Genomic DNA, 25,692 nt, shown 5'->3' with positions numbered 1-25,692 from the left:
GCCTGGACTCCTGCAACTCCCTACTTGCTGTCATCCTGCAACGTTGGCCATCAGACTCCTGGAGAAAGCTGCTGCTGACCTGGTGTTCAACGGCCCCATGCTCTTCCACATAACTTCCCTACTCCGTTCTCTGCACTGGCTCCCTGCGCTGTCCCATCCAGTTTAGGACTGTTGTGCAAGCCTACAGGGCAAATGAACAGCTCCCTCCGACCTCCAGGCTGTGGTCAAGCTCTGCTGCCTTGAGGTGATTGGTTCCCCAGTTGCTCCAAGCCCCCCTACGGCAGATTGGCGTGGCCATGGCTTTTTTCTGTCCTGGCCTCACAGTGGTGGGAACTGTCCACTGATGTCAGTACAGCAGAGTCGCTGCCCATCTTTCGCCGCATGCTGAAAATTCACCTGTTCAAGATGTGCCCTGGACCCTTCCTTTTAACACCTATTTTATTTGTTCTTGTACTTTGTCTTTAGCAACAGGTTAAGCTCTTAGACGCTTGTTTAGAAAGGAGATGCACTTATGAGTTCTAGCGAGCAGTGGTACTGTAGTGAAGCTGCAGTGTCACTAATGAAAGACTAATGGGGTGCACCTGAACTGCGGATGCTGACAGAGACTCTGATCACCCTCGGCTGGACTTGATTGCTGAGGGGTGGACTAAGAAAGCAGAGCCAGTCGGGCAGTCTGGGGAGCGGAGCTTCATTTCCGTCAGGGCAACTAGTCTGACGAAGCAATTGTTAACTTGCACTCACGGGAGAGGATAACATGCCTGTCTAGCCCAGCTTAAACTATGCGCCCATGTACCAGTGTGCCGACTCAGGGTGATATCTAGTGTGTTTGCAATTGAGTGTGCCTGCCTATACAGGGTGATCCAGTGTGGACTTGATTGATGTTGCACATGGGCGATTGGAACTAAACTAACCTTGCGTTGCATTTGTCTTTCTCTCTTTGGCTCTATCGTGTCCACTCTGCTGGCGCTGATGGATGGGTTGGACAGTCAAGGGGAGCCAGTGGTCCAGTTCCTGTTCATGCTTGGTTGTTGCCTACTCACCTTCCCATCTCCTGCATCACCTGCCACCTGTCTCCGCTCTGCCCAGCTGCACCTCATCCCTCATTACTCTTAGCATTAATACCAGTCAATTTCCCTTGGTTCTCTGTAAGATCATCCAGTCATCTACCAAGTCTGCTCAGCTCTTCTGTCTGCCATATTTTAAGTTGTTTATTGAAATTGAGTTAAAGTAGTTTGTATGGGTCAAGCATCCTCCAGTTTGTATGACTCAAGATCTGTTTACTGCCATGTATATGGTTCACACATACTAGAAATTTGACTAGGGTTAAGGCATACACTGGTGACATGTTTTTAATTGTTTTGTGATCACTGTCTTTGTGATATTTTCTGATGACCAAGCCTTTGATCTAAGCAGAGCCTTAGCACATTATGGAGGAACCATGTCCCTTTCTTTTACCGATCCCTGAAAGCAAGACCTGTGAATGTCCTGAACAGTGTGGTGGCCACATTTGTTGGGAATTTGGGTGGAAATAGTGTTGAACATCATTGCATAGTTTGACTGCCATTTCATACCAACAATAAGAGAAAGTGGAGAAGTAGGCTATACCTAGAAAATACTATAGGTGTGCAATTCGTTTGTACAGTCTGGTAGTTAAATGGTTAAAAATAGGCAAGCAATAACATTGGAGGGAAATGTATACTGACACTGATTGTTTCAGAAATGGTCTGAGACAAAATAATGAAATGTTATACATCAGTATTGTGAAACACTGAACATATTTTAATGACTGACAAGGAGAGAGGAAACAGTACAAGTTAATCAATAATAACTAGGCTCACTATGAACAGTGTGTATTATTGGCTCTGTTCTGACATCAGTGCACAGTTCATTCCACCACTGTGAGGCCAGGACAGAAAAGAGCCATGGCCGTTACAATCTGCCGTAGGGGGGCTTGGAGCAACTGGGGAACAAATCACCTCAAGGCAGCAGAGCTTGACCACAGCCTGGAGGTCGGAGGGAGCTGTTCATTTGCCCTGTAGACTTGCACCACAGTCCTAAACTGGATGGGACAGCGCAGGGAGCCAGTGCTGAGAACGGAGTAGGGAAGTTTTGTGGAAGAGCATGGGGCTGTTGAACACCAGGTCAGCAGCAGCTTTCTCCAGGAGTCTGATGGCCAACGCTGCAGGATGACAGCAAGTAGGGAGTTGCAGGAGTCCAGGCGGGAGATGACAACAGCCTGGATGAGCACTAGCGACGAATCACAGCCAGATTTCTTTCCTAGCACAAAGTTTGATAAAAGAGATGAGTATTAGCAAAGGCAAGGAGAATGATTATATCAGTGTACAATGAGCTATGATGGGGAAGAATTACACTATTAATTTGATTTCCAGGCATGGCATATACATGGCATGCTTACTTGCAATGGTAATAATGCCTTCAGGTAATAACACTAACTATGCTTGATTAATTTGATGTATAATGTGGCAAATGCTATAGTAGCATCAGCCCACTATAGCTAAATAATGCCAGACAAGATTACAGACTGTAATCAATGTATGAACAATGTCACATTGATCATGCTCAACATTATGTTAAAATTGAAATACATCAGACCTCCGAACGTAACGTTAGCATTAACTAACGTTAACCCTAAGCCGTTAGCATTAGCTACCGTTAGCATAGCTCCCTAGCCTATCAATATAGTTGATGTTAATATAAAGAAATGTAACATTAGATAATGTTAGCTAAGTTATTCAACATTGACCCACTTACCCTCTAGATCTTTTCCAACGATGTCCTAAAGTAACCACATGTCATGATCATTTGCATCATAGACATACGTTCATATCTATGATTAGCATCATCGTAGCAGCTTCATTGCTAAAAGCTTAGCATGTTAGCCGACGTCATTACATGACTTCCTATCCAATCAGAGGCAGAGTAGGGCGGGTCTTCCTATGGTGACGTGTTTCCCGCCGAGCTCGCAGGACTCACGAACGCGCGACCAGCGTCCCGAGGCTCGTGCACAGCACATGTTTCAAATGGGCTCGTTACAGGTATTGGTGGCTTCAAAAACAAACAAAACCCCATTGAATTAAAAGTTTATATTGATTAGATTGGTCTCTGATGCTGAATGATACCGAGAAAAATTTTGTTTTCCTTTTCTAGCCCTATCTATCATCATCCACTAACATGGGAAATAAGGTTCTTGGGCCGCATGCCGTGACGTGCCTTGCAATACCGGGCTTGGCCTGAAAGCCCATGGTGGCTTCAATGCGCCAAGCTGATCCTGGGGGCTTGCTCTGCATAGGTGTCCTGGTTCTGGCTTGGTAAGAGGGTGTTTGAGCCTCATCTGTCCTTCTCGGTCGAAAGTGGTTTCCTTCAGTGCCCCCTGGCTGTAGTAGTGAGTAATACAACCACCAGCCCATGTGACTATAACCCTGGCCTCCCATAGGCCAGACTCACCTCCATGAGAGCTCCCGAGATCAGAATGCTTTAGCAAAAAAACATTCACAGAAAGTTGCAAAGCTGAAAAGCAAACATGTCTCAATTAGTACAATTAAAAACTTTGGACGTTCATCCAATTATTAAGTGTACAGTATTGTTATTTTACTAAATAATGTCTGAGACTTGCATTAAATGGCTATATTGTTCAATCAATGTATTTTAAGGGGATTAATTCTGCTCCAATTAAGCCCCCCCCCACCCACCCCGCTAAAGAAACAGTTTTTATGTTGTTTTTATTTTATATGTATGTTTTTATTTTGCTTAAAGCAGAAAATACTGAGCATACAGTGAGCATGATAAACATATTGACATGGGAATGCACATAGATTCAGTCAAGACATCTGTGCCAGTTGATTCTGAAGACAGCTTGAACATGTGTGCACTTGCACTACAACTACAACACGAACAGAAATGCACATTAGAAATATGGACATACATAATCGTTGAAACAGTTGACTACAATTCATGCAAATTGTACTTAAGAGTGATAGTTTGTTTGTGCAACCTTTTGTGCAAACGCTTCTTTAAAACATATTCATCCTGAAACAATAAGGTTTAAAATACACATCAGTACAACTAGGCAGTGAGCTGAGAACTGAGGGCAGGATTATAACATGTTCAGCACATTGCTGTTGGCAGAGATAAGTAGATACGAAATACCAGAGTGACAAGTTGTAGAAAAGCAAATCACTTCTTTTTAAAATCACAGTAGCCCAGTATGTTTACTCATGTACAGAGATCAATTTACTGTGCATAATTATCATGAGTAATACATGAGTATTCTCATGCAGAAGTCTTTGGTTTAATACATGGCACTCGTGATATTAATTTGTAAACATCAGAGTTGTTTGCTGGTACAACATGTACAGTATATATAAGCTGATGCATGAGCAATTGTTCAAATCAAAATGAATTGTGATGTCACACTGTGATGGCTGTTGTTGGTATTACACAAACCCACCACCTGATCTGCACCCGCACAGAGTATTAACTCATAATACATTCACTTGATCCATCTAGTCAGTAATAATGCATGTTTTATAACTCAGTGGTTGTTGTTCATTCAGATGAATGGGAATGGCTGTTTGAGTCCCATGATGTGCAAGGACCATTGGCATGACAAAGCCTGGACCTCCCCTCTCCATCCTGGACCTCTCCTCTCCATCCTGGTCCTCTCCTCACCACCTCTCCTCTCCAGCTGGACCTCTCCTCTCCATCCTGGACCTCTCCTCTCCATCCTGGACCTCTCCTCACCACCTCTCCTCTCCAGCTGGACCTCTTCTCTCCATCCTGGACCTCTCCTCTCCATCCTGGACCTCTCCTCTCCACCTCTCCTCTCCAGCCGGACCTCTTCTCTCCATCCTGGACCTCTCCTCTCCATCCTGGACCTCTCCTCTCCAGCTGGACCTCTTCTCTCCATCCTGGACCTCTCCTCTCCATCCTGGACCTCTCCTCTCCATCCTGGACCTCTCCTCTCCATCCTGGACCTCTCCTCTCCAGCTGGACTTCTCCTCTCCATCCTGGTCCTCTCCTCTCCAGCTGGACTTCTCCTCTCCATCCTGGATCTCCCCTCTCCATCCTGGTCCTCTGCTCTCCAGCTGGACTTCTCCTCTCCAGCCTGGACTTAATCCAGTTGCCCAAGTGTCTACTATGTCACTATTATTTAAAAATCCTTAGACATCGATAGTCATACTTTTTAATCCGTGACCATCTTTCTCTGTGATATCTCCTCTTCATTTTCATCACTTGTTAAGGCGCCATCTATCACATTAAACAGAAAGAAAATCAAGGCATGAGTTGACAATTGAAGGCAAGCAGACATACAAGTATAAACAATCACTTTTTTGTTCAATTGATATGGACACATGAATGACACACTGGTCCCACCTCAAAGCGGCTGTAGACTCTCCTCTCCTTCCGCATGCTCTGGATCTTCTGGAGCAGGTTCTCCCGCTCTTCAGGGGTCCTGCCCCGGTGTTTCGACTTCGAGCGCTCCAGAGCGTCTCCCTCCTCACTCTCGCCCCTCTGAGCCCCGTCTTCTTTGGCATCGTCAGTGACAGAAGACTCTTTGACAAGCTCTGTTCTGCTCTGGCTGTTTGCAGATATCTGGCCTAGCAGGAGCTTCGTATCATCTCTGAGGTTGCTACTTGAAAGTACTTTAGCAGTAGAGGAAGCGTAGCGGGACTGGCTTGCTTTTGGGTTCTTAGGCTGAGGTGACGATGGGACGACCTGAGCTGGTGAACTCTCTGGTGGGGCCATAGTACTGCTACTCACTTTTGTCTCATCACTCTGTGATCCATGGCAGCCAGATTCCTCTGGTGCTTTATTAGCCGTCTTTGCCTCGACCTCCTCTGCTTTGCTCTCACCATTTAAGACAGAACTTTTTGTTTTTGACTCCTTACTAACGTCGGCTGGCGTTCCCTCGTTACTTTTTTCAACAGAGACAGTTGGCTCTGAGGTACTGGATTCAGCTGAAGAATCCCTTCTTGAGTTGCACTCTGTAAGGACTGATGAGGTAGACTCAACGATGGTCTGCATAGATGGAGAACAGAGTACTGTTGACTTGGGGCTGAGAGATTCAGGTGATTCTGTTGAGGTGGGCTCGGGAAGGGAGCTGGATTGGTCTGAGGGTGGGCTAGGGTAGGGAGAGATGCGGACGACCTCTGTTTGGTCACTCTTGGGAGGCACAAGTGAGACACTATCTGTGCCAGAGACAGGGGAAGTGCATGGTTCTTCTGCAGTGAGGCGAGGCGGATCTGTCTTGGGAGGGTATCCAGACTCTGTAGTACGATCAGGAGAAGGAAGGGGTTTCGTTGAGGACGGCTCTGGAGAGAAGTTGGGAAAAGTAATGGGTTTGTCTTTTTCTGGCTCATCTAAGAGGACAGATTGATCTGGACCGAGCTTTGGGGAAGAGCATGATTCTGTTGTTATAGGGTTCAGAGGAGAGCTTCTATCTTTTTGACAGGGGCTAGGGAATATATTAGATTCATCTGTGACATCATTTGATGATGAAAGCGAGAGGTTTGAAGAGGAGGACTCCATCGGGATGGGCTGTGAAGAAGAGCTGGACTCAGTTTGGGGAGGCTTGTAAGACAAAACAGACTCAACTTGGCCAGGTTCACCGGTGATAGATTCTCCTCTCTTGATCTTAGTTGGCAAACTGGTGGGAGAGGGGCTGTGAGATTCATTGGACTTGGATTGCTGTGTGACGGTAGAGGTTATGGGACTCGGTTCTGATGGAGCAGTTTTACAAGAGCTAAGTTCTGACAAAACAGGAGAAGTGACAGATTCTGACTGAATGGGCTGAAGAGAGGAGCTGGTTTCTGACCCCACCGGGGCGGGCGGTGGAGAGGTTGACTCTGTTTGGGGTGGCTGGAGAGAGAATATGAACTCATCTGAAGCAGGTTTAGGAGGGCTGGATTCTCCACTGTTGGTCCTCAATGGTGATTTGGTTAGAATGGGGCTGTGAGATTTGTTGGCTTTAATTTTTTCTGGCTTGGATGGGGAAGCTAACTCTTTTTGGCCAGCGGATAGACTGGATTGGATTGGGACGGTAGGACTGGTGGAGACAGATTCTGATGGAACAGCTTTAAAAGAATTAAGTTCTGGCAAAATGGTCAGAGGAGATAAGAGTGATTCTGATGGACCAGGCTGAGGTGAGGAGATGGTTGCTGATGGAACAGGAGTCGGGGAGGCAGGTGCTTCTGAGGGACTTGGGTAAGAAGAAGAACTGGATCCTGATGGGGTGGAAGACATAGTTGGGGTGGAAGACATAGTTGGGGTGGAGGACATAGTAGGGGTGGAAGACATAGTAGGGGTGGAAGACATAGTTGGGGTGGAGGACATAGTTGGGGTGGAAGACATAGTTGGGATGGAAGATATAGTTGGGGTGGAAGACATAGTTGGGGTGGAAGACATAGTTGGGGTGGAAGACATAGTAGGGGTGGAAGACATAGTAGGGGTGGAAGACATAGTTGGGGTGGAGGACATAGTTGGGGTGGAAGACATAGTTGGGGTGGAAGATATAGTTGGGGTGGGAGACATAGTTGGGGTGGAAGACATAGTTGGGGTGGAAGACATAGTAGGGGTGGAAGACATAGTTGGGGTGGAAGACATAGTTGGGGTGGAAGACAAAGTTGGGGTGGAAGACATAGTTGGGGTGGAAGACATAGTTGGGGTGGAAGACATAGTTGGGGTGGAAGACATAGTTGTGGTGGAAGACATAGTTGGGGTGGAAGACATAGTTGGGGTGGAAGACATAGTAGGGGTGGAAGACATAGTAGGGGTGGAAGACATAGTAGGGGTGGAAGATATAGTAGGGGTGTTGCATATTAATGCTGCAGGTTTAGAGGGTGTTAACTCATCATTTGAAATGGGGATTGATGAACTGGGATTCAATGCAGGGTTAAGGCCTACGCTTGACCCCTTGGTATCAGAACTTGAGTCCTTTGGAGTTGGAGATAATAAAGCAGCAGAAGATGTCAGTGGATGAGATGAGCTGGGTTTCTTTGTAGCAGGGCTTGCTGGACTTGGTTTCTGAGTTGATAGATTATGAGGGGACGAGGGTGATGTTTCTGAGGGGACAACGTTGGTTGGTGAGCTTGTTTCACTGCAGCTAGGTGTGCTATACTCCAGTTCAGCTGTCCTATTAAGGGTGGACTTAGATAAATCTGACTCCCTCAAGCCTGTCAGTGAACAGTCCTCTGAGGCCATGCCAGAGGTGGCAGGATCTTTGTTCATTTTGGCTTTCTCACTTTGGCTTTTCTTCAGTTCAATCTTCTCAGCATCAGTTGAGCCAGAACCTGCTTCCCCATGACTAGAGACATAACACCTGAGGAGGGGCTCAACTGCACGGTCTTTTCTGGGAGGATTAAGATCCAGCTCCTCACGGCTGGATGCCTGTTCTTTGACATTAAGATGTGATGTTGGGATGCTCACGTTGCTCTTAACCTCCTGTGAAGGTAGTGCTGTTGCAGGTGTGCTGCCTGCATCTGTTGGTGTAGCCGGTATATTGGCTGGTATATTTGGCTCACTTGGGGACACTGAAAGATCAGGTTTCTTAAGAGCTTTTTCAGCACTTTTCTCTAATTCAGCCTTGGCAGCTTTTCGTTGGGCAGCTAACTCTCTGAAAAACATGAGTCTATTATCTGGATCGTTCATGTCTAAATAGGGTGTATAGCTCACCAATGGCTGGTGTGTTGGTTGTATAGTTTTCAGCTGCTCGTCTTGAGATAGCTTGGCTGGGTGAACAGATGGTGAAACTTCAGTTTGCTCTGCTTCAACAGGTCTTGGCTGTTCCTGTATGTGTTTGACCACTGGAAGACTCTTTTGAAATTCCTTAACACCTGTATCATGAACTAAGTCATCAGAATTGGAAGACTCAGCAGTCGTGTCATCAGCAGTTAAAGATTTGACATAACGGCTCCATTCAAAAGGTTCTCTAGCAATGGATCTATGTTTGCCTAACAGGTGTGAGGTGAAAGATAATTTGGACTGGTCATCTTCGTTCTTGGTAGTTCCCTCATCAGGGGTATTTTCCGATTCCTGTGAGAAATGCTGCTCTAGTTGAGAGCTGAATATTAGTGAGGATCTCAACCTGGAACTTCTCTGGACTGCAGCGTTGTATCTCTTCCGGAATGAGTCTTGCCTTTGGACCACTTTAGGCTCCTTAACCTCCACCTCCTCTGTCTTGTCCCCGTCTGTGGTTGACGATGATTCTGATGGCGTTGTTGGTGTTGTTTTAGGTTCTGTTTCCATGGTGACAATGTCAACAGGCAGTTTTTTAACGTGCTCTGGGACAATTGGCCTATTGTAACAGTGGAGATGACTCATCCTGGGGACTGTTATAATCTTAGGGAGTTCTTTAGTACGGAACCTGTTGTCTGCCAGAACTGCACTTAATGGCTTTACTTGTGAGAGGTTGAAGAGGGGTTGGAGAGGCTCTTCAAAAGGTTCGGTTCCACAAGGTTCCCCTGACAGACCTTCCTCTCCTGTGTCATCTAACGCACTGAGGTAAGAGTTGATCCTCCAGTCTCGCATGCCCTGCTTTACGCTGAGGTCCTTACTGTGATCTTTGCCTGGCGCCTGGAAGAACGACTTCGGTTCAGGTGAGTTTCGCTGTATTGGGGAGTTCTGACCGGCATACGGCTCTCCAGCACTTTTCGCATCAAACGGGACCTCCTCTGAAGCTACTTTGTCAGAGTTATCGTCCATCTCTACTCCACTGGTTGATGCTAAATAATTGAGTACATGGTCATAAGAGTCAGGCTCCATATCTTGGGGGAACTCAGCCTCTGAGTACTGACCCATCGTTTGATACCCACAGCCCCTGAACTCATAGCCACCATAGCCTGGGTCTGGTCCGGCCCTCTGGTAGGGAGGGTGGTCCCTTTGCTGTTCCCTGTGCACCTGCCTCCCCTGGGCCTCAAACCTCTGCATGGGCTGGTGCTGCTGCTGCGCAAAGTGATGTGTTGGGAGACTCTCTGCAAAGCTGTGCCTCCTGAAGGCATCGGACTCCATTGTGTTGGGGGGCATTATGTGGTGACCTTGCTCAGTGAGAGATGGATCCATTCTTACCTGCTGGGCAGAGTATTTGTCACTGTACATTTCCAACTGGCCTTGGTCCAGTGACCTGGGGATAAGGTTGTGCTTCCCAAGGGGCATCCTTCTGTGGTCCATATCCATGCGGTCATCAAATGAGGGTCTGGCCCGTTCCAGGAATGTTCTTGAATCCCTGAACAGCGGAGTGGTTCCTTGTTTTGGTGCCATAATCCTATTGGTGCTGTACTGTCTTTCAGACATGCTGCTGAACATTGGCTTCGGAGCAAGAGCAACTTCCAATACCAATGGCTGGGACTGGGCAAATAGGATCCGAAACTCCTCATCAAAAGTAGTCACAAGCTGTCCAAGGAAGAGGTGAGCTATGCAGCGGTGGAGCTTTTCAAATGACCACATAAAGCTGCAAAAAGACAAATGAAAAAAAGACTGAATTTAATTGTACTGCAAATAGTAATGCAGTAATAATAGGCTAATGTTTTAAGTAGTAGCACCTATTGTATTTTTATTATTGCCTTCAGAACTAGATTATGTTCTTAGTCACTTGATTTAGAGGGAAGATGCACTGGTGAGTTCTGGCAAGTAGTAGTACATTGGCTTTTCCTACGTTAAATGCAATTATTTTTACTCGCTTTGGATAAAAGCTTCTGCTAAATGACTGTAATGTAATGTAATGAGATGTATGTAAATGTAGGTGTGTTCCACCTCACAGCAGCGGTCATGACGCCTCACCTGTAGTTTCCGCTGAGCACGGCTCTGCAGTCTGTCAGCAGGAACCGATCCATCATCTGGCCCTGGAAGGACTTTCCCGACCGACAGTAATAGGTCAGGCCAGACACAGTTCTCACTCGCATAAACTGCAAGAAAAAAAATCAATTTATTCCAACACAATTTGCTCAGGTCTCCAAAAACACTGCATCAGTCAAATGATAATGAACAAGAATGGGTAGTTCGATTCATTGACGTTGAGGGAGTGACCCTCTATGAGGTAGGAACAATATTCATTTATTTACATTAATAATAGATCATAGACAATAAGGCGAGAGGGCACTGTGGCATTAAACCCACATCTGGAAACATTGTTATTCAACCTCCACTCTCTAGGTGGCAGCGACGCACCAAACATACGAGACTCACCGGAATGTGCATCAGATTGACCCGACAACTGGAAACCATGTTAGTGAAATGGTGCACGTTACGCTCGTCCAGAAGGATATAGACAGCAACATTCCGCCTGGCAGCATCCAGGATATCAGCAAAGATGTCAACATCTGTGAACATGTCCATTACCACAGCTACCACCTGCAAACAACCAAGAGAGCACATCATTAAGAAACTATTGTCTATAAAATGAAGAGTTGTTTCAGACATGCAACACATTACATCATATTTCAACTGAACCCGGTGCTACATGTCATGTCAAGTAGAGAGGCTAGTACCAATCATCAGATCAGAGTGAAACATTGTATTTACTTTGTTATTACACAATGTCCTAAAAAAAAAAAGTACAGCAGCAATATGTGTTGTGTAAAATCACCTAGAAGTAAATGAGACCTACTTGTTGAGCATTCTTAATAAGTCGTCGAGCGTGCTCTTTGATACTGGGCATGTTGGGCTCCGAGGGGTTCACCAGCGTGGTGACCTCAGTGGGTCCTATGAAGCGATGGTGCTGAGGCCAGCCAAGGTCGAGGCCGGGGGCATCCAAGTCCGAGTGGAGGGGCCAGTATGTGTCTGAAGAGCCGTCGCCCCGGGGGTCCAGGTGCCGTGGCTCAGGTTGGGTGCTGCTCTGGTACGGCTCCTGTGTTGTGTGCTTAATGTAATCAATCTCTTGTGTGGAGAGGAAGTCAACCACATCTGCACTCTGTAGAAAATCATAATAGCCCTCCAGGTCCTCCTCTACGAGTGCATCAATAGCCAGGCGGTACTCCTCTCGGTAGTGGGGGGGCAGGTAGTTAGGGTCCAGGGGGTCATCCCCGGCTGAAGAGCATTGAGAGCGCCGCGCCATCGTGATATCTGAGAAGACATAACGGACAGACATTAGGCCCTATCCAGTCATGTAACTAGGTAGTCATTTAATGTCCATTGACCACTAATGCATACATTATCCTTGTGTAGGCCTGCCTATTGGGAATCTAGTCAGGCCCAAACGTCAATGTTAGACCAACAGTCAGGAGAAACTTTAGTTGTCGGTGACAAGTTGATGACATTTGTCCCTGAGTTACCTATCACCCAAAAACACGGAAAGGTTGCCACAGGCCAGGCAGAGAAGGGTGTGGTCTCCCCCTGGCGAAACAGTCACTTTATGCAAGTTCATATTTCACTGATGCGACACAGTGATTCATAAGTCTATGGAAATGAAAAAGATTACGAAACCATACAATGCTAGAGATAATAAGATAGATAGAAGATATTCCAACAGCCTACAATGAGTCACGAAGGCTACTGAACAACAAGGAAATATTTTAATGCCAAATATGGAAACAGATTTGAGTTGGCATGAATTGTCATAGCTGAGAGAAAACTACAACTATGGACTACTACAACAAAAGTCTGCCTATAGAAACGAACAAATAAAATCGATATCAGCTGTTTAGATGAACTTTCCTATAACCTAACCCTTGTTTTGAGAAGTTAGGGAACTCACCTCACAGCGCAACAATATCCCTTCAACTTAATCCAACCATCTGGTTATCCTCGACGCACTCATTCATTTTCCACAGTCGTATTCCTAGAACTGACAGGACTTCTCAAGAAAAAGATCTTTCTGTGTCTCGGTTTTATCACCTCAGCCCTGGAGAACCAGTTTGAAGTCAGAACCAGTTTGATGTCATGCCTGAGGCGACCGTTTAGAATGTTGGAGAGGCTCGAGCGTAGAATGTTGGAGATCCGAAACTGTCGTCAAACTTGCTCCGCCTCGCGCACTCCGCACTGATCCAACAGAGAGGCCTTCCTGCCCCCTAGACCCCTAATCTACTGTTCTTCTCTCCTTATCTAAAATAAACTTGGTTTCTGGTCGCGACAGTTCAGTATGAAGCTTTTCAGTTACACTACAAAGTTTCTTTTTTCTTTTTTTTTTTTTTACTTTGTTTATTGGATTTTCAGCATAACCAACAATTACAAAGGAATTGTACTTGAAAATTATCCAATAGGAACACACAACAAAACACCAAAGATAACACACAATAAATCAAAATGAAAAAACAAACACAAAATGAAAATAAAAATATTCATTCACCACTACGAAGTTTCTTAACCTTTTTTTTTAACTGATTGTAATGCCAACCGATAAGTGTGACTCAATGACAGATCCAGAGCTCCACAACAACACTGGAATAGACTTGAGACTTAGACCGTCGCCATAGCAACAGACCAGTGTTTGGAAGCTAGCTAGCATAGCATGTATGTAACGTTAGCTCAATATGTTAGCTAGTGCTATCTAGATAAAGCCTTTTTCTCATCACCCTGTCATCCCCTACCCCTATAGGGCAGTTTAAATGAGTTCCCGAAACAAAAGCCCAGGGAAGACTGGGGCCAAGGCACCACTGAAGGCAACTAAAACTTCAAAGGCAGGTAGGCAGATGAGACCTTTGATGTAGGTAGGACTAATAAACCAGTCCTTAATATATGCTAGCAAATTCTGTGCACACAACTTTATGTATGTTGATCTACATTATTTGACAATCGATGGGAAGGAAATAAAAATCATGTTTATGTTTAATCATGGCTGTGTGTCTCTGGACCTGTACCCTGTAAGGAGCATCCCCACGTTGCAGACAGAGCACCAGGAGGCCGGGCCAAGTCTGGAGGCAACACCCCCTCTGCTGTGACCACGCCAAAACCACCAGCAAAAACAAGTACTGCTGTGCAGCACTCAATCACCATCATCCTTACCATCCTCAAAGCACCCACAGACCTCCAGGCCCATTTTAAGATAGTTAGATTGCTTGTTGTAGTACCACCCTCTTATTTCTGTGATGCATATTCAGTGAGTGAACCTATACGGTGTAACATATCCCTTAATGTCTTGAAGCAAAGATTGGTGGTGCTCACTAGAGTTTTAACTGCACACAGCGGTTCTGCTGATAAAACAGGTTATCAACAGAACCACTCTCCTAGGTTCACAAACTCCTCCCTCTAGCCCCTCTTCAGACCCTTTGTACATATAAATGGACATTACTCAGCTCGTAAACTTCAGCTACTCTCTTATATAAGAATGGTTCAACAAGGAGGGAGTCCTGTCCAGTCCTGGGTTTAACTATAAATTATCTTTCTTACTCAAGTCAGGGCCTGAAAACAATCTCTCATTGTTCCCCCTGGGCAACACCCAACCCAGCGCTCGATGAGCAGGACTGTCGCAACATGAGACATGACGCAGGCGGCTTCATACTAAGCTGCTTCACTTACAGTACATACCATAAGCATGTTACTGTTCCTCCCCCTCGTAGTTAGTTGAACAGTAATGTATCCTCTTTTCGCTTGTGTCAAACTGATGTCCATGCAACATCATAGGCCTCAAATTCCCCACATTTACACTATAACAGATGAATACAACAAATCGGTTTGCATGAAATAGACACTTACACTGTATGTGAGAACAGCCACTAAATAGTTGTAGTCAAAGTCACTGTTAAGTACAAAGGGGTGTTTGTTTACTCAGGGCCCCCAAGATATAGTCAAAACATAAGATTAGGCTGAAAATGTGTTACGCTTGGGGCCACACTATACAGTTCAACTTAGAACCTAGCTCTTGGTCAACTATTCAAATGATCTGTAGTATTGTGTAACACGGCCCAAAATCTCTTGGCAATTGCATGCTGTTAAAGTGTGTGGTCCTGTGGCAGGTCTGGAGCCGAGCGCAGAGGACCGAGCTGCTGTCACAATCCAGCACGCCGTGAGACGCCTGCTGGCCACGCGAGAACTGACCAGGAGGAGGGAAGAAAAGCAGGACTATGAGGAGCTCATGGAGCGCTTGGAGAAAGAAGTACGTTACTGAAGAGTGACAGGGTCAATACCAAGGATTTCACACATAAACAATGATTATGTGTTCCTGAAACGTAACTATAATCTGAATGTTTTGATTTGTCTGAAGGCCTTTGTTGCCATAGTGCGCAGGGAACAGGAGGAGGAGGATCGAGAGAGGAGGAAGGAGGAGGAGGAGAGGAAGAGGAAGAGGGAGGAGCAGCTCCTACGGACGCGTCTTCTGGAAGCAGCGTTTGATGGAGAGGAAGAGGTGGTCTTAGCAGTTCTCAGGGAGGTGAGATGGTCTCAGAAGAGGACATGGTGCCAGAGCTTATGTGTACTGAAGTGAAAGAGCGTCTTTAATAGGCTCTGCTCTTAGTGATGATGTGGTAAATTCCAAAGATGATTGTGATTTTCGTCTGCCTGCTCGAGGTGTCTGAGAGGGACGCGGCGCTTGGCCTTGGATGTGATGAAACAGGTGAACGCCTTCGACGGCTCAACCAGCTCCGCATGGTAAACATCACGGATGCCAACGGCAACACCGCCTTGTCAGAGGCAGCGGGAGGCGGCCGGCCAGAGGTCATCGCTCTATTGGTGGAGAAAGGAGCAGACATTAACACACAGGTGAGAGCCCCCAGACCCTCACGCTCACGAAGACGGGGGGGGGGGGGGGGGGGGGGGGTTGAATTGTTTTATGCCGCGTTTGGTGGTCATCTTGGGGCAGTGCAAACCCGCTGAATTGTTTCATGTAATGTTGTGTTCTAGGGTGCGTTTGGACGGACGCCACTCTTCAGAGCCACGTTTGGCGGCCATCTCGGGTCAGTGCAAACCCTCCTGCAGCTTGGAGCGGACCCAAGAATCCACGCAGATGATGGCAGCACCCCGGAGCAGGTGTGTGTGCGTCTGCCTGTGTGAAAACTATTTTTGTGTCTCTGTGTTTGTCGGCTTGGCTGTGCATTTTCAAACATATTTAATGTCCTGGCGTTCTTATTGTACTGTAGGTGGTGTCCGGTGAGGCTATGGTGTCTGTCCTACAAGCCTGGGACCTGAGGGTCACTGACCGCATGCTGACAAAGATGAAGGCAGAACAACAGAGGAGGACAGAGGAAGAGCAGAAGCAGAAAGAGGCGGAGACTGACCGGTGAGACACACCCACTCCCTTAACTCCACCCACTCAGATCTTCATATCTAGACTGGCCGTTGTAAAAGACTGTTAACAAAGATCCTTTAACAATCAGTTTTCAACCATGTCTGATTTTCACCCGTGTGGAATGTGTTTATCTCTATCTTAATTCCCTTTGATCAATATGTATTTGCTGTAATGTGACCCCCCCTCCCCTGGCCTGAAGGTACAGCAGAGAGAGAGCAGATAGAGAGGATAGCTGATATTTCCCCACACATTGACAGACAGATAGAGAGGATAGCTGATATTTCCCCACATTGTTTACTGATAAGGGCTTCCGTGCAAACAAACAATGGCCTGTGTTTTCCCCCAGCCTGAGAGGAGAGGTGGAGCAGCTCCAGAGAGAGCAGGAGCGCTGCCAGAGAGAGGTGAGTTTCCCCCAGCCTGAGAGGAGAGGTGGAGCAGCTCCAGACAGAGCAGGAGCGCTGCCAGAGAGAGGTGAGGCACATCTGGACTCAATGATCCCACGGCCCTGTCATGACTCTGACCTCACTCTTGTGTGTGAGGATGATCCTCAGCTGCAGAAGGCTTCCTCAGAGCTGAATAAGAGAAGGACAGAACATGACACATGTGAGAGGAAGGGCATGGAGGAAGCTAACGTCACACTGCAGGTAACTGCACCCGAGGCTTACAGCAGCTTTCAGCTCGCTCTTTAAAGAATATTGACTGACTTTGATGATGTGTGTGTGTGTGAAAAACAGGCCGTTGATGATGTGTGTGTGTGTGTGAACAGGCCGTTCACCATGCGGAAGATGTGTTGACAAAGGCCCGGATAGCAGCTGAGCAGACTGCAGAACAACTATCCCAGGCTAGACTGACTCTGAGAGAGCAGTCAGGTGGAGGTGTGTATTATCACACCTCCATACTCTCTCTCTCACTTTCTCTCTATCGCTCTCTCTCTCTCTCTCTCTCTCTCTCTCTCTCTCTCTCTCTCTCTCTCTCACACACACACACACACACACTTTTCCCTTGAGTCATTCACAAATAGCCACTCCCATAGGTGTGTGATATTTTGCATATTGTTGTGTGATATTTTTGAATGCAGATGCGGTTGTTGAGCGTGGTGGAGTTCGTTGCCTGGTTCGAGATCTTGACCAAGTCCTCATGAAAGACGTAGGAGACAAGATCAAGCAGGATGGCAGGTCAGGACTACAGGGTTCCTGCTGGGTCTTGCTTCTTGCAATTATTATAAGTCGCTTTGGATAAAAGTGTCTGCTAAATGATTGTAATTTCTTAAAAAGTCTAAAAAAGTCTACAATTCAATAATCTGAATTTTAGGCCTAAAAAAGTCTAAAAAAGGTCTTAAATATGACTTTGCTATTTTGATAAGTCTTGAGAATGTATTGGATTAGGACGTTACTTCTATGTTGTGATAACTTCTCTGTTCTCTGTATCGTCTCATATTAAACGTGTTTGGGGGATGTTCGGGCTGTAAAGTGAGCAGTACGGTAATCACCCCCCCAACATTTCTATGGAATTCTTTCTTCTTTCATTGTAGTTTTCCTTCATACGTTTTCCCCCCAGTATGGCCATGAAATATATATTATAATATATTCAGACTGGTCTTAAAAAGGTGAGTCTTACATCGAAAAACTTGTTGAAACCTGCAGGAACTTCAGAAACTTGTTATTTTGCTATTCAAGTTTCACCTTTCAAATCAAATGTCACTCTTGCCCTCGGGTCTGCTGCCAACACAATTTCTAAACCAGTCTTTCAACTGGTTAGTAATGCTTTTTCAAAACAGCTCCTCTTTGTATCAAATTTGAATGTTTCAAACTTTCTGTGTTTGTTTGTGTGTGTGTGTGTTTGTTTGTGTGTGTGTGTGTGTGTGTGTGTGTGTGTGTGTGTGTGGTTAGGTGGCCCCTGCTTGTGGATCCCTCTGGTCAGGCCGCCACATTTCTACAGTACAGAGACACAAACTACCTGGACGCCATGAACCCTGAGCACATGCAGCCGGAGACCCTGAGACTGGCCCTACTAGCGGCCCTCAGGTGAGAGAGAGAGAGACTGGCCCTACTAGGGGCCCTCAGGTGAGAGAGAGAGAGAGAGAGAGAGAGAGAGAGAGAGAGACACTGAGGCTGGCCCTACTAGGGGCCATCAGGTGAGAGAGAGAGAGAGTCCTGGATTGATAGACAGTATGTTCATGTGTTGTGTGGTGATCATGCAGGTTTGGAAAGCCCCTGGTCATTAACATGATGGAGGTGGACCTGTTTGAGATGGTGGAGAACCAGCTGGAGCAGGTGAAGCCAGGGCTCAGTGGGCAGATAAAGAACAAGGACATTCTACAAGAGGAGAGGTAGAGAGTTACCAGAACAGCACAGAAACATCACTAAACACTAAATCACTGATGAACTTGAATTCTCTCACTTGAATCACTCAACGCAGATGTTAAGTGTGACCCACTTTTGAGTCATAAAACTGTCCTTGCCTGTCTCAATGAACTGTCTCTTCATTCAACTGTTTTTGCAGGTACTTGGGCCTAGTAAGGTCCTCAGATGGGCCTCAGTATGACAGAACTGAGTTCAGGTTGGACCGAATTGAGAAGTTCATCCTGGTTATGGTGACAAAACAGCGCCACCCACCAGACACCTTGCTCTCAGCATTTTATCCCATTGAGGTCATGTTACCTGAGCCAAGACGATAATAATGGGCAGGTAGGTCCACAGTGCTGTAGCAGGTGCCTGGGATGCAGCTGGTACATGGAGACATCTTATGAGATGCATAGATTTTGTTTTCTTACCATGTCAAATGTTTGGAAAATGTATGTATTGCTGTTTTGTTAATAAAATGGATCTACAAATGGTAAACATTGTTGAGTTGATTATCCTATTACCCAAGTCAAGATGATGATGATGATGATGATGATGATGATGAAGATGATGAAGATGATGAGCATGTGCGAAGACCCAACTCAAAGCAGCTGTCTGAGCCCATGATGAAGGTGATCCACTGCCATGGAGGGAGTCATCATCACATCCGCCTTTGACATGGGATTTGAGCCGTTTAGAAAAAGAGCAGTAGAAATATCGCTCTATTTATAGAACTGGATCTCAACCCAGTAACCATCGCTGCTCTAGTATGTTTTGTTATTATTATGCTTGTCCTATCATTTAGACTTTTACAGTAACTTCTATTGGCCAATGACAGTTTTCCTTATTTGTTGAAGGACCAATCATGTGCCAGTATACTCACCCGCGCTTTCTCGTGTTGTGACGGGAGAGGGACCCGGGCCAGTGAGACATGTTGGTCGGTAAAAAGACACTTTGCGTCCAGTAAAGGTCACTATTCATTCAGATTGAGAAGTTTTAAACCAAGTGAATCATCGTGTGAGCATGGCCGGGGTGATTAGGAGGCTGGATGAGACGGTGGTGAACAGGATTGCTGCAGGAGAAGTGATCCAACGACCAGCTAATGCGATCAAAGAGATGTTGGAGAACTGGTAAGGTTCATTATGTTCATAATAGCTAGTTAATGATATAGTTTACCTATCAGACTGGGTTATCTGGCCTACAACAGTTCAAACCTTATACTGCATACTGCTGGGTCCTTACAATGGTGGATAGCTAGCTGGCTAACAGCACTGCGTGCATCAACCAACATGCACTATGTTTACAATCAATCAATCAATCAAAGCTTTATTTGTGTAGCGCATTTCATACCCAGAGGCAACACAATGCGCTTTACAGAGAACAAGGGAGGTGGGCATACGACCCACCTCTACATATTCCAGAGGGAAGCAAAAAACAGTAATCACCCGGGGGCCAGATAAGTGAGCTGTAAAAATTCTTCCCTGAGCCCTCTCAACAAGGCGATGGAGCAAGCTTTCTTAGCCGGTAGTATGTTTGTCTACCGGCTAAGAACATTTATAAAGCAATACATTACATTAAATTACATTTTCAGAGTAAGAGAGGCTAATAACATCATAGGAGAGACATGGCAAACACTGGTGTATATCTGTGTGTGAATGAATGTCAATGAATGAGCCGCTGAACTAGCTAGCACTAGATTATCTTGAACTAGCGTGATTATCTTCTCATATCTTCTCATGTACTAGATTATCTTCTCATGTACTAGATTATCTTCTCATGTACTAGATTATCTTCTCATGTACTAGATTATCTTGAGCGTGATTATCTTCTCATGTTCTTTCACGTGTTTCAGTCTGGATGCCAAGTCCACCAACATCCAGGTGACTGTGAAGGAGGGCGGCTTGAAACTGATCCAGATTCAAGACAACGGCACTGGCATCAGGGTATGTTTCAGGTTCAAGTTAATATAATTATACCGTAATTTGGGTTCCGTTTCAATGTAATTTTGATGTCATTTGTGACTAGTATTTTATTCTGGTTCATCCTATTCTGTTTTATGCTTCAGAAAGAAGACATGGACATAGTTTGTGAGCGGTTCACAACAAGCAAGCTCCAGACATTTGAAGACCTCACATCTATCTCAACCTATGGGTTCAGAGGAGAGGTAGACCTAAGGCATATTGAGTGTAGTTGGTGACCTTATTGATTGTAATATGTACCTTGTAATATATAACTTGTAATATGTGTTTGTGTGTTTTGATTTCCAGGCACTCGCCAGTATAAGTCACGTGGCCCATGTGACCATAACAACCAAAACAGCCGATGCCAAATGTGCTTACAGGTATCTAACAGGTTTAGACTTTGGTTGCATCTGATTAGACTGTAGTTTGCATCTGATTAGACTGTAGTTTGCATCTGATTAGACTGTAGTTTGATCAGTCATCTATTGAAAGTGTCAGTGTCTCATTGCGCCCCACACTGTCCCCAGAGCCACCTACTGTGATGGGAAGCTGAAGACGCAGCCCAAACCCTGCGCTGGTAACCAAGGGACACAGATCATTGTGAGTTCATTGAGCAGCCACTGAAAGCTAACAAATGAGCTTGGTTGATATAGTAGAGCTAGCAGTGCTAGTGAGCGTTAATTGTGGAACCTGTGTGAGCAGGTGGAGGATCTGTTCTACAACGTGTCCACCAGGAGGAAGGCCCTGAGGAGTCCCAGCGAGGAGTACTCCAAGATCGTGGAGGTGATGAGCAGGTCTGTGCTCAGGCGGTTGTTAGCGTGGCTCATGTTTTTTTTTGAAGCTGTATCTTTATAGTCACAAGTCTTTGTTTTTGCAGATATGCCATACACAATTCAGGAAAAGGCTTGGCTGTTAAAAAGGTGAGGTTCCGTGCTATTCTGAACCATCTGGTTGATATTGTTTGTAGATCATTTTCCCGGGAAATCAGAGAGCGAGTTAGAGATTTGATTAGGGTTTCTGACCGGGGGTCGATGTTTGACCAGCCCTTTTGATCTGTTCCATGGCGTGCATGTTTGACCAGCCCTTGTGATCTGTTCCATGGCGTGATGTTTGACCAGCCCTTGTGATCTGTTCCATGGCGTGCATGTTTGACCAGCCCTTGTGATCTGTTCCATGGCGTGCATGTTTGACCAGCCCTTTTGATCTGTTCCATGGCGTGCATGTTTGACCAGCCCTTGTGATCTGTTCCATGGCGTGCATGTTTGACCAGCCCTTGTGATCTGTTCCATGGCGTTTGTTTTCAGCAAGGGGAGACCATAGCTGATGTCAGGACTCTGCCCAACGCCTCCATACTGGACAACATACGAGTGGTGTTTGGAAATGCAGTCAGCAGGTACTGCTCATTCAAATGTAGTCATCTGATGATGATTCTGATATCAGTGGTCTTCTGCTCTGTGTGATTCTCCATGCTTTTACTCGTAGTGTTACAAGAGTGTTTTGTTTCCCAGGGAGCTGATAGAAGTGTTTTGTTTCCCAGGGAGCTGCTAGAAGTGGGCTGTGAGGATCACAAACTAGCCTATAAGCTGAAGGGCTTCATCTCCAACGCCAACTACTCCGTCAAGAAATGCATCCTCATCCTCTTCATCAACCGTACGCACCACAGGAAAGCCACACTGTTTAGATTCCTTTCGTTCTATTATGATGATAATGGGGTCATTTATATCCTCCTTAGATCGTTTGGTGGAATCAAGTGCCTTGAAAAAAGCCATAGAGACAGTTTATGCTGCATACCTCCCGAAAAACACTCATCCTTTTCTGTATCTCAGGTAAGACGGATTCACGTTGGTTTAGTCCCGCCTGGGAAGTAGCTTGGTTATATGCAGCAGATTGTACTTCCTGTCCTTTGTTGTTGCCGTAGCCTGGAGATCGCGCCGCACAACATCGACGTCAACGTCCATCCCACTAAACACGAGGTGCACTTCCTTCACGAGGACTGCATCACTGAGAGTGTCCAGAAACACATCGAGAGCAAACTGCTGGGCTCCAACTCCTCACGCACGTATTTCACCCAGGTGACCTATAGTGACCCATAGTGACCCATAGTGACCCATAATGACCCATCCCTATAGCCTATTCTGGGTATCTAAGCATGTTAATAGTGCTGCTTTGTGTTACTGGTGTTTTTGACTAACCTGACGTGCTATTAATCTAAACTGAGTTGATGTTCCCAGTAAGTCATGTTGTGTTTCCTCTCGTAGACCTTGCTGCCTGGGCTGCCCTGCTCTGCTAGTGGAGACAGGAAGACCTCCACCAGCTCCCCAGCTGAGCCCAGCGAGCGCGTCTACGCCCACCAGATGGTGCGGACCGACTGTCGAGCCCAGAAGCTGGATGCCTTCCTCCGGCCCAAGGAGAAGCCGGCGTCGGCCTCTGAACCTGAGAGCAGGCCTCAGCCACCCGTGGACGAGAGCAGGCCTCAGCCACCCGCGGACGACGGGGAGGAGATGGACGACGCAGAGCTGCTGGAGGCCGTGGACGACCAGGAGGACGGGGGCCTGTCGGAGAGCAGGGAAGGACCCAGCGTGGGCGACGCACCCCTGGATCTGCCCAGGTGATTGTGTGTGTGTGTGTGTGTGTGTGTGTGTGTGTGTGTGTGTGTGTGTGTGTGTGTGTGTGTGTGTCTATCTGTTAACTATGATTGGATATAGCTATGCATCTCTGAAGTGTCTGTGTGTCTGTGCGTGTGTGTGTGCGTGTGCGTGTGCGTGTGTACTAGGAAGCGTCCCCGTGCTGAGGAGGACCTGACCGCTGCAGCGACCCCCAGGAGGCGGGTCATTAAGCTGAGCAGCGTGAGGAAGCTGAGAGAGGAGGTGTCTGAGCTCACACATAAAGGTAGGAGCTGTCTGGTCAAGTCTGGTCTGTTGGTTCTACCTCCCGGAGGTGGTCTTTACCTCTTGTGTTCCACGTGTTTGTCTGGTCTTCCTCAGGTCTTCAGGAGATGCTCCAGAACCACTCGTTTGTGGGCTGCGTCAACCCCCAGTGGACCCTCATCCAGCACCTCACCAAGCTGTACCTGCTTAACACCACCAAACTCAGGTCAGAGGTCACGGGAAGTCGTCGTGGCTCTTGGGAGCACTGGGCCTGCTTTGGCTGAGTAGTAAACATTACTTCCTGTGTCCCAGCCAGGAACTTTTCTACCAAATCTTGATCTACGACTTTGGGAACTTTGGCGTCTTGAAATTATCTGTAAGTATCACCACAAAACCTATTGAGTGAGAATTAAAAGAGGCATCAGAAGTAGGACTTCCTGTCAGCTGGCTGTGGTTGTTTCAGACTCCGGCGCCGCTGTACGAGCTCGCCATGCTGGCGCTGGACTCGGAGGACAGCGGCTGGTCAGAGGAGGACGGGCCCAAGGAGGGCCTGGCCCACTACATAGTGGACTTCCTGAAGAAGAAGACCGAGATGCTGGAGGATTACTTCTCGTTGGAGATCGACCAGGTCAGACCAGGAAATCTACCTCACTGTCAATGTTGACAAAACTGATCTTTGCTGTGTTACTAGTAAAACTAAGATGTGTTGTTTTTCTGTCAGGATGGAAACCTTACAGGGCTGCCGCTGCTGCTTGACCAGTACAGCCCCATCATGGAGGGTCTGCCCATGTTCATCCTGCGCCTGGCCACCGAGGTACAGACACACCCTCTCCTTAACCCTTAAGGGAGACCGTGCATTCTCAGTGATGGCACCTGGGCTATGGAACAAGCTTCCTCTGAACATCAAGTCCACCACCACCCTGGACTCTTTTAGAGCACAGCTTAAAACTCACCTCTTTGTCGCAGACGATCTATAATTGATGTCCTTGTCTTGTGTCTTAAATGTTGTTTAATTTTGTGTCTCTGCAGTCCTTTGTTTTTGTTTGTCTCTTTTTGTACCCGGGCTGATGTAACATTTGGTTGGGGGGCGCATTATAAATAAAAATAACATAACAACCCACCCTCTTCTGCATGAGAACGCAGAGCAGCAGCGCTGTGATTCGCTCCGTCTTTGTGCAGGTGAACTGGGACGACGAGAGGGAGTGCTTCAGAGACTTCTGCCTGGAGTGCAGCCAGTTCTACTCCGTCAGGAAGCAGTATGTCCTGGAGGCGGGGCCAGGAGAGGAGGAGCAGGTTCGTCACTCAGAGACCGACCTGGTGCTCTGGGTTTCTCTTCTCTCAGGGAGAAAGTCTGGGAAAGGGTTTCTACTACCCGGAGGAGAGAGGGGTAGGAGAGGGGGAGGAGGAGGAGGGGCAGGAGGTGGAGGTGGGGGGGCATTCTTCCAGAGTGTCTCTACCTAAACTGACCAAGAACATCAGACAGGCAACGCAAGTTGGCTGAGGCTTTTAAACGGCCAAAGCACAACTCTAAAAGCGGAGCGGAAACTGCTCTCCTTTTGGGAATATTCTAGCAGGACCTGCAGGTAGAACCAGCCGACCCGAGATGTCTCCCTCCCACGTAGGAGAGGCCCGACGCTTAGAACCCACCCGTCCATCTTAGAATAGCAGAGTGATCAATGAAGACCCTGTAGTAAATTGTCATGCAGGTAAAGCACAGACGCTTCATCATCATCATCATCCCTCGGAAGGACTCAAATAACCAGAGCTGTTTGTTTCTGCGTTGCTCCAGGAGGCGGAGCTGAGCTCGTGGCGTTGGAAGGTGGAGCACGTCATCTTCAAAGCCCTGCGGAGCCTCTTCAGCCCTCCCAAGCACTTCAGCGAGGACGGCAGCGTGCTCCAGATCGCCAGCCTGCCCGACCTCTACAAGGTGTTTGAGAGGTGCTGAGACCAGCTGGAACCACGGGCCCACGGGACAGAGGAACCACGGGACAGAGGAACCACGGGACAGAGGAACCACGGGCCCACGGAACAGAGGAACCACGGAACAGAGGAGCGCCCTCATCAGCTCCACCTACAGATCCCACTTTTATGTACATTTTTTAAATTGTTCCAGTTTTGTAAAGAATAAATGTATTTGTATTAAAAGCCTATCAGAATATATGGGGTTAAGCGAGTATACTGTATAACATGCTTGTGTGTGATGAGGACGCACTCATCTCCAAACTGCTTTGGACAAGACAAAGGACAGTGTTGGGACAACTGAACCAGACGGTGTTGAATGAGGAGTGTTGGGACAACTGAACCAGACGGTGTTGAATGAGGAGTGTTGGGACAACTGAACCAGACGGTGT

At 46.8% G+C, this 25,692-nt stretch overlaps 3 protein-coding genes across 4 annotated transcripts; 2 read left to right on the top strand and 1 right to left on the bottom strand.

The window, feature by feature from the left end:
• Positions 1-3,804: 3,804 nt before the first annotated feature.
• Positions 3,805-12,872, bottom strand: LOC311325918 (uncharacterized protein). 2 transcript variants are annotated; one of them, XR_014631026.1, is made up of 7 exons: positions 12,707-12,872; positions 11,621-12,075; positions 11,200-11,364; positions 10,795-10,919; positions 5,395-10,465; positions 4,804-5,268; positions 3,805-4,639 (listed from the first exon to the last, which is right to left on the bottom strand). XR_014631026.1 is itself a non-coding variant. In XM_084458735.1 (6 exons), exons 2-6 carry the CDS (start codon positions 12,065-12,067, stop codon positions 5,257-5,259), a joined length of 5,820 nt encoding a protein of 1,939 aa, XP_084314861.1. In that variant the 5' UTR covers positions 12,068-12,075; positions 12,707-12,872; the 3' UTR covers positions 3,805-5,256. The 2 variants fall into 2 exon arrangements, 1 of the variants encoding a protein (XP_084314861.1); XM_084458735.1 differs by having other exon boundaries at positions 3,805-5,268.
• A 1,549-nt stretch (positions 12,873-14,421) lies between these two features.
• On the top strand, positions 14,422-18,848 carry LOC311329099 (IQ motif and ankyrin repeat domain-containing protein 1-like; the record flags this gene model as incomplete). The annotated part of the gene is made up of 13 exons (XM_084461355.1): positions 14,422-14,467; positions 14,904-15,043; positions 15,152-15,316; positions 15,454-15,645; positions 15,787-15,912; positions 16,023-16,162; positions 16,470-16,572; positions 16,723-16,815; positions 16,938-17,046; positions 17,250-17,346; positions 18,061-18,195; positions 18,372-18,500; positions 18,674-18,848. The coding sequence occupies 13 exons, from the start codon at positions 14,422-14,424 to the stop codon at positions 18,846-18,848; spliced, it is 1,650 nt and encodes a 549-aa protein (XP_084317481.1).
• A 645-nt stretch (positions 18,849-19,493) lies between these two features.
• mlh1 (mutL homolog 1, colon cancer, nonpolyposis type 2 (E. coli)) lies at positions 19,494-25,405 on the top strand. Its single transcript, XM_084452317.1, has 19 exons — positions 19,494-19,643; positions 20,366-20,456; positions 20,579-20,677; positions 20,781-20,854; positions 21,002-21,074; positions 21,177-21,268; positions 21,352-21,394; positions 21,779-21,867; positions 22,012-22,124; positions 22,207-22,300; positions 22,393-22,546; positions 22,733-23,082; positions 23,248-23,363; positions 23,459-23,567; positions 23,654-23,717; positions 23,805-23,969; positions 24,063-24,155; positions 24,521-24,634; positions 25,131-25,405. Exons 1-19 carry the CDS (start codon positions 19,537-19,539, stop codon positions 25,284-25,286), a joined length of 2,196 nt encoding a protein of 731 aa, XP_084308443.1. The 5' UTR covers positions 19,494-19,536; the 3' UTR covers positions 25,287-25,405.
• The last annotated feature ends 287 nt before the right edge of the window (positions 25,406-25,692 follow it).

This window comes from Borostomias antarcticus (genome assembly GCF_949987555.1).
Source record: "Borostomias antarcticus genome assembly, chromosome: 2".
NCBI lineage: Eukaryota > Metazoa > Chordata > Actinopteri > Stomiiformes > Stomiidae > Borostomias > Borostomias antarcticus.
The sequence above is the reverse complement of the archived record's forward strand: the minus strand, read 5'-3'. Positions and strand labels throughout refer to the sequence as shown.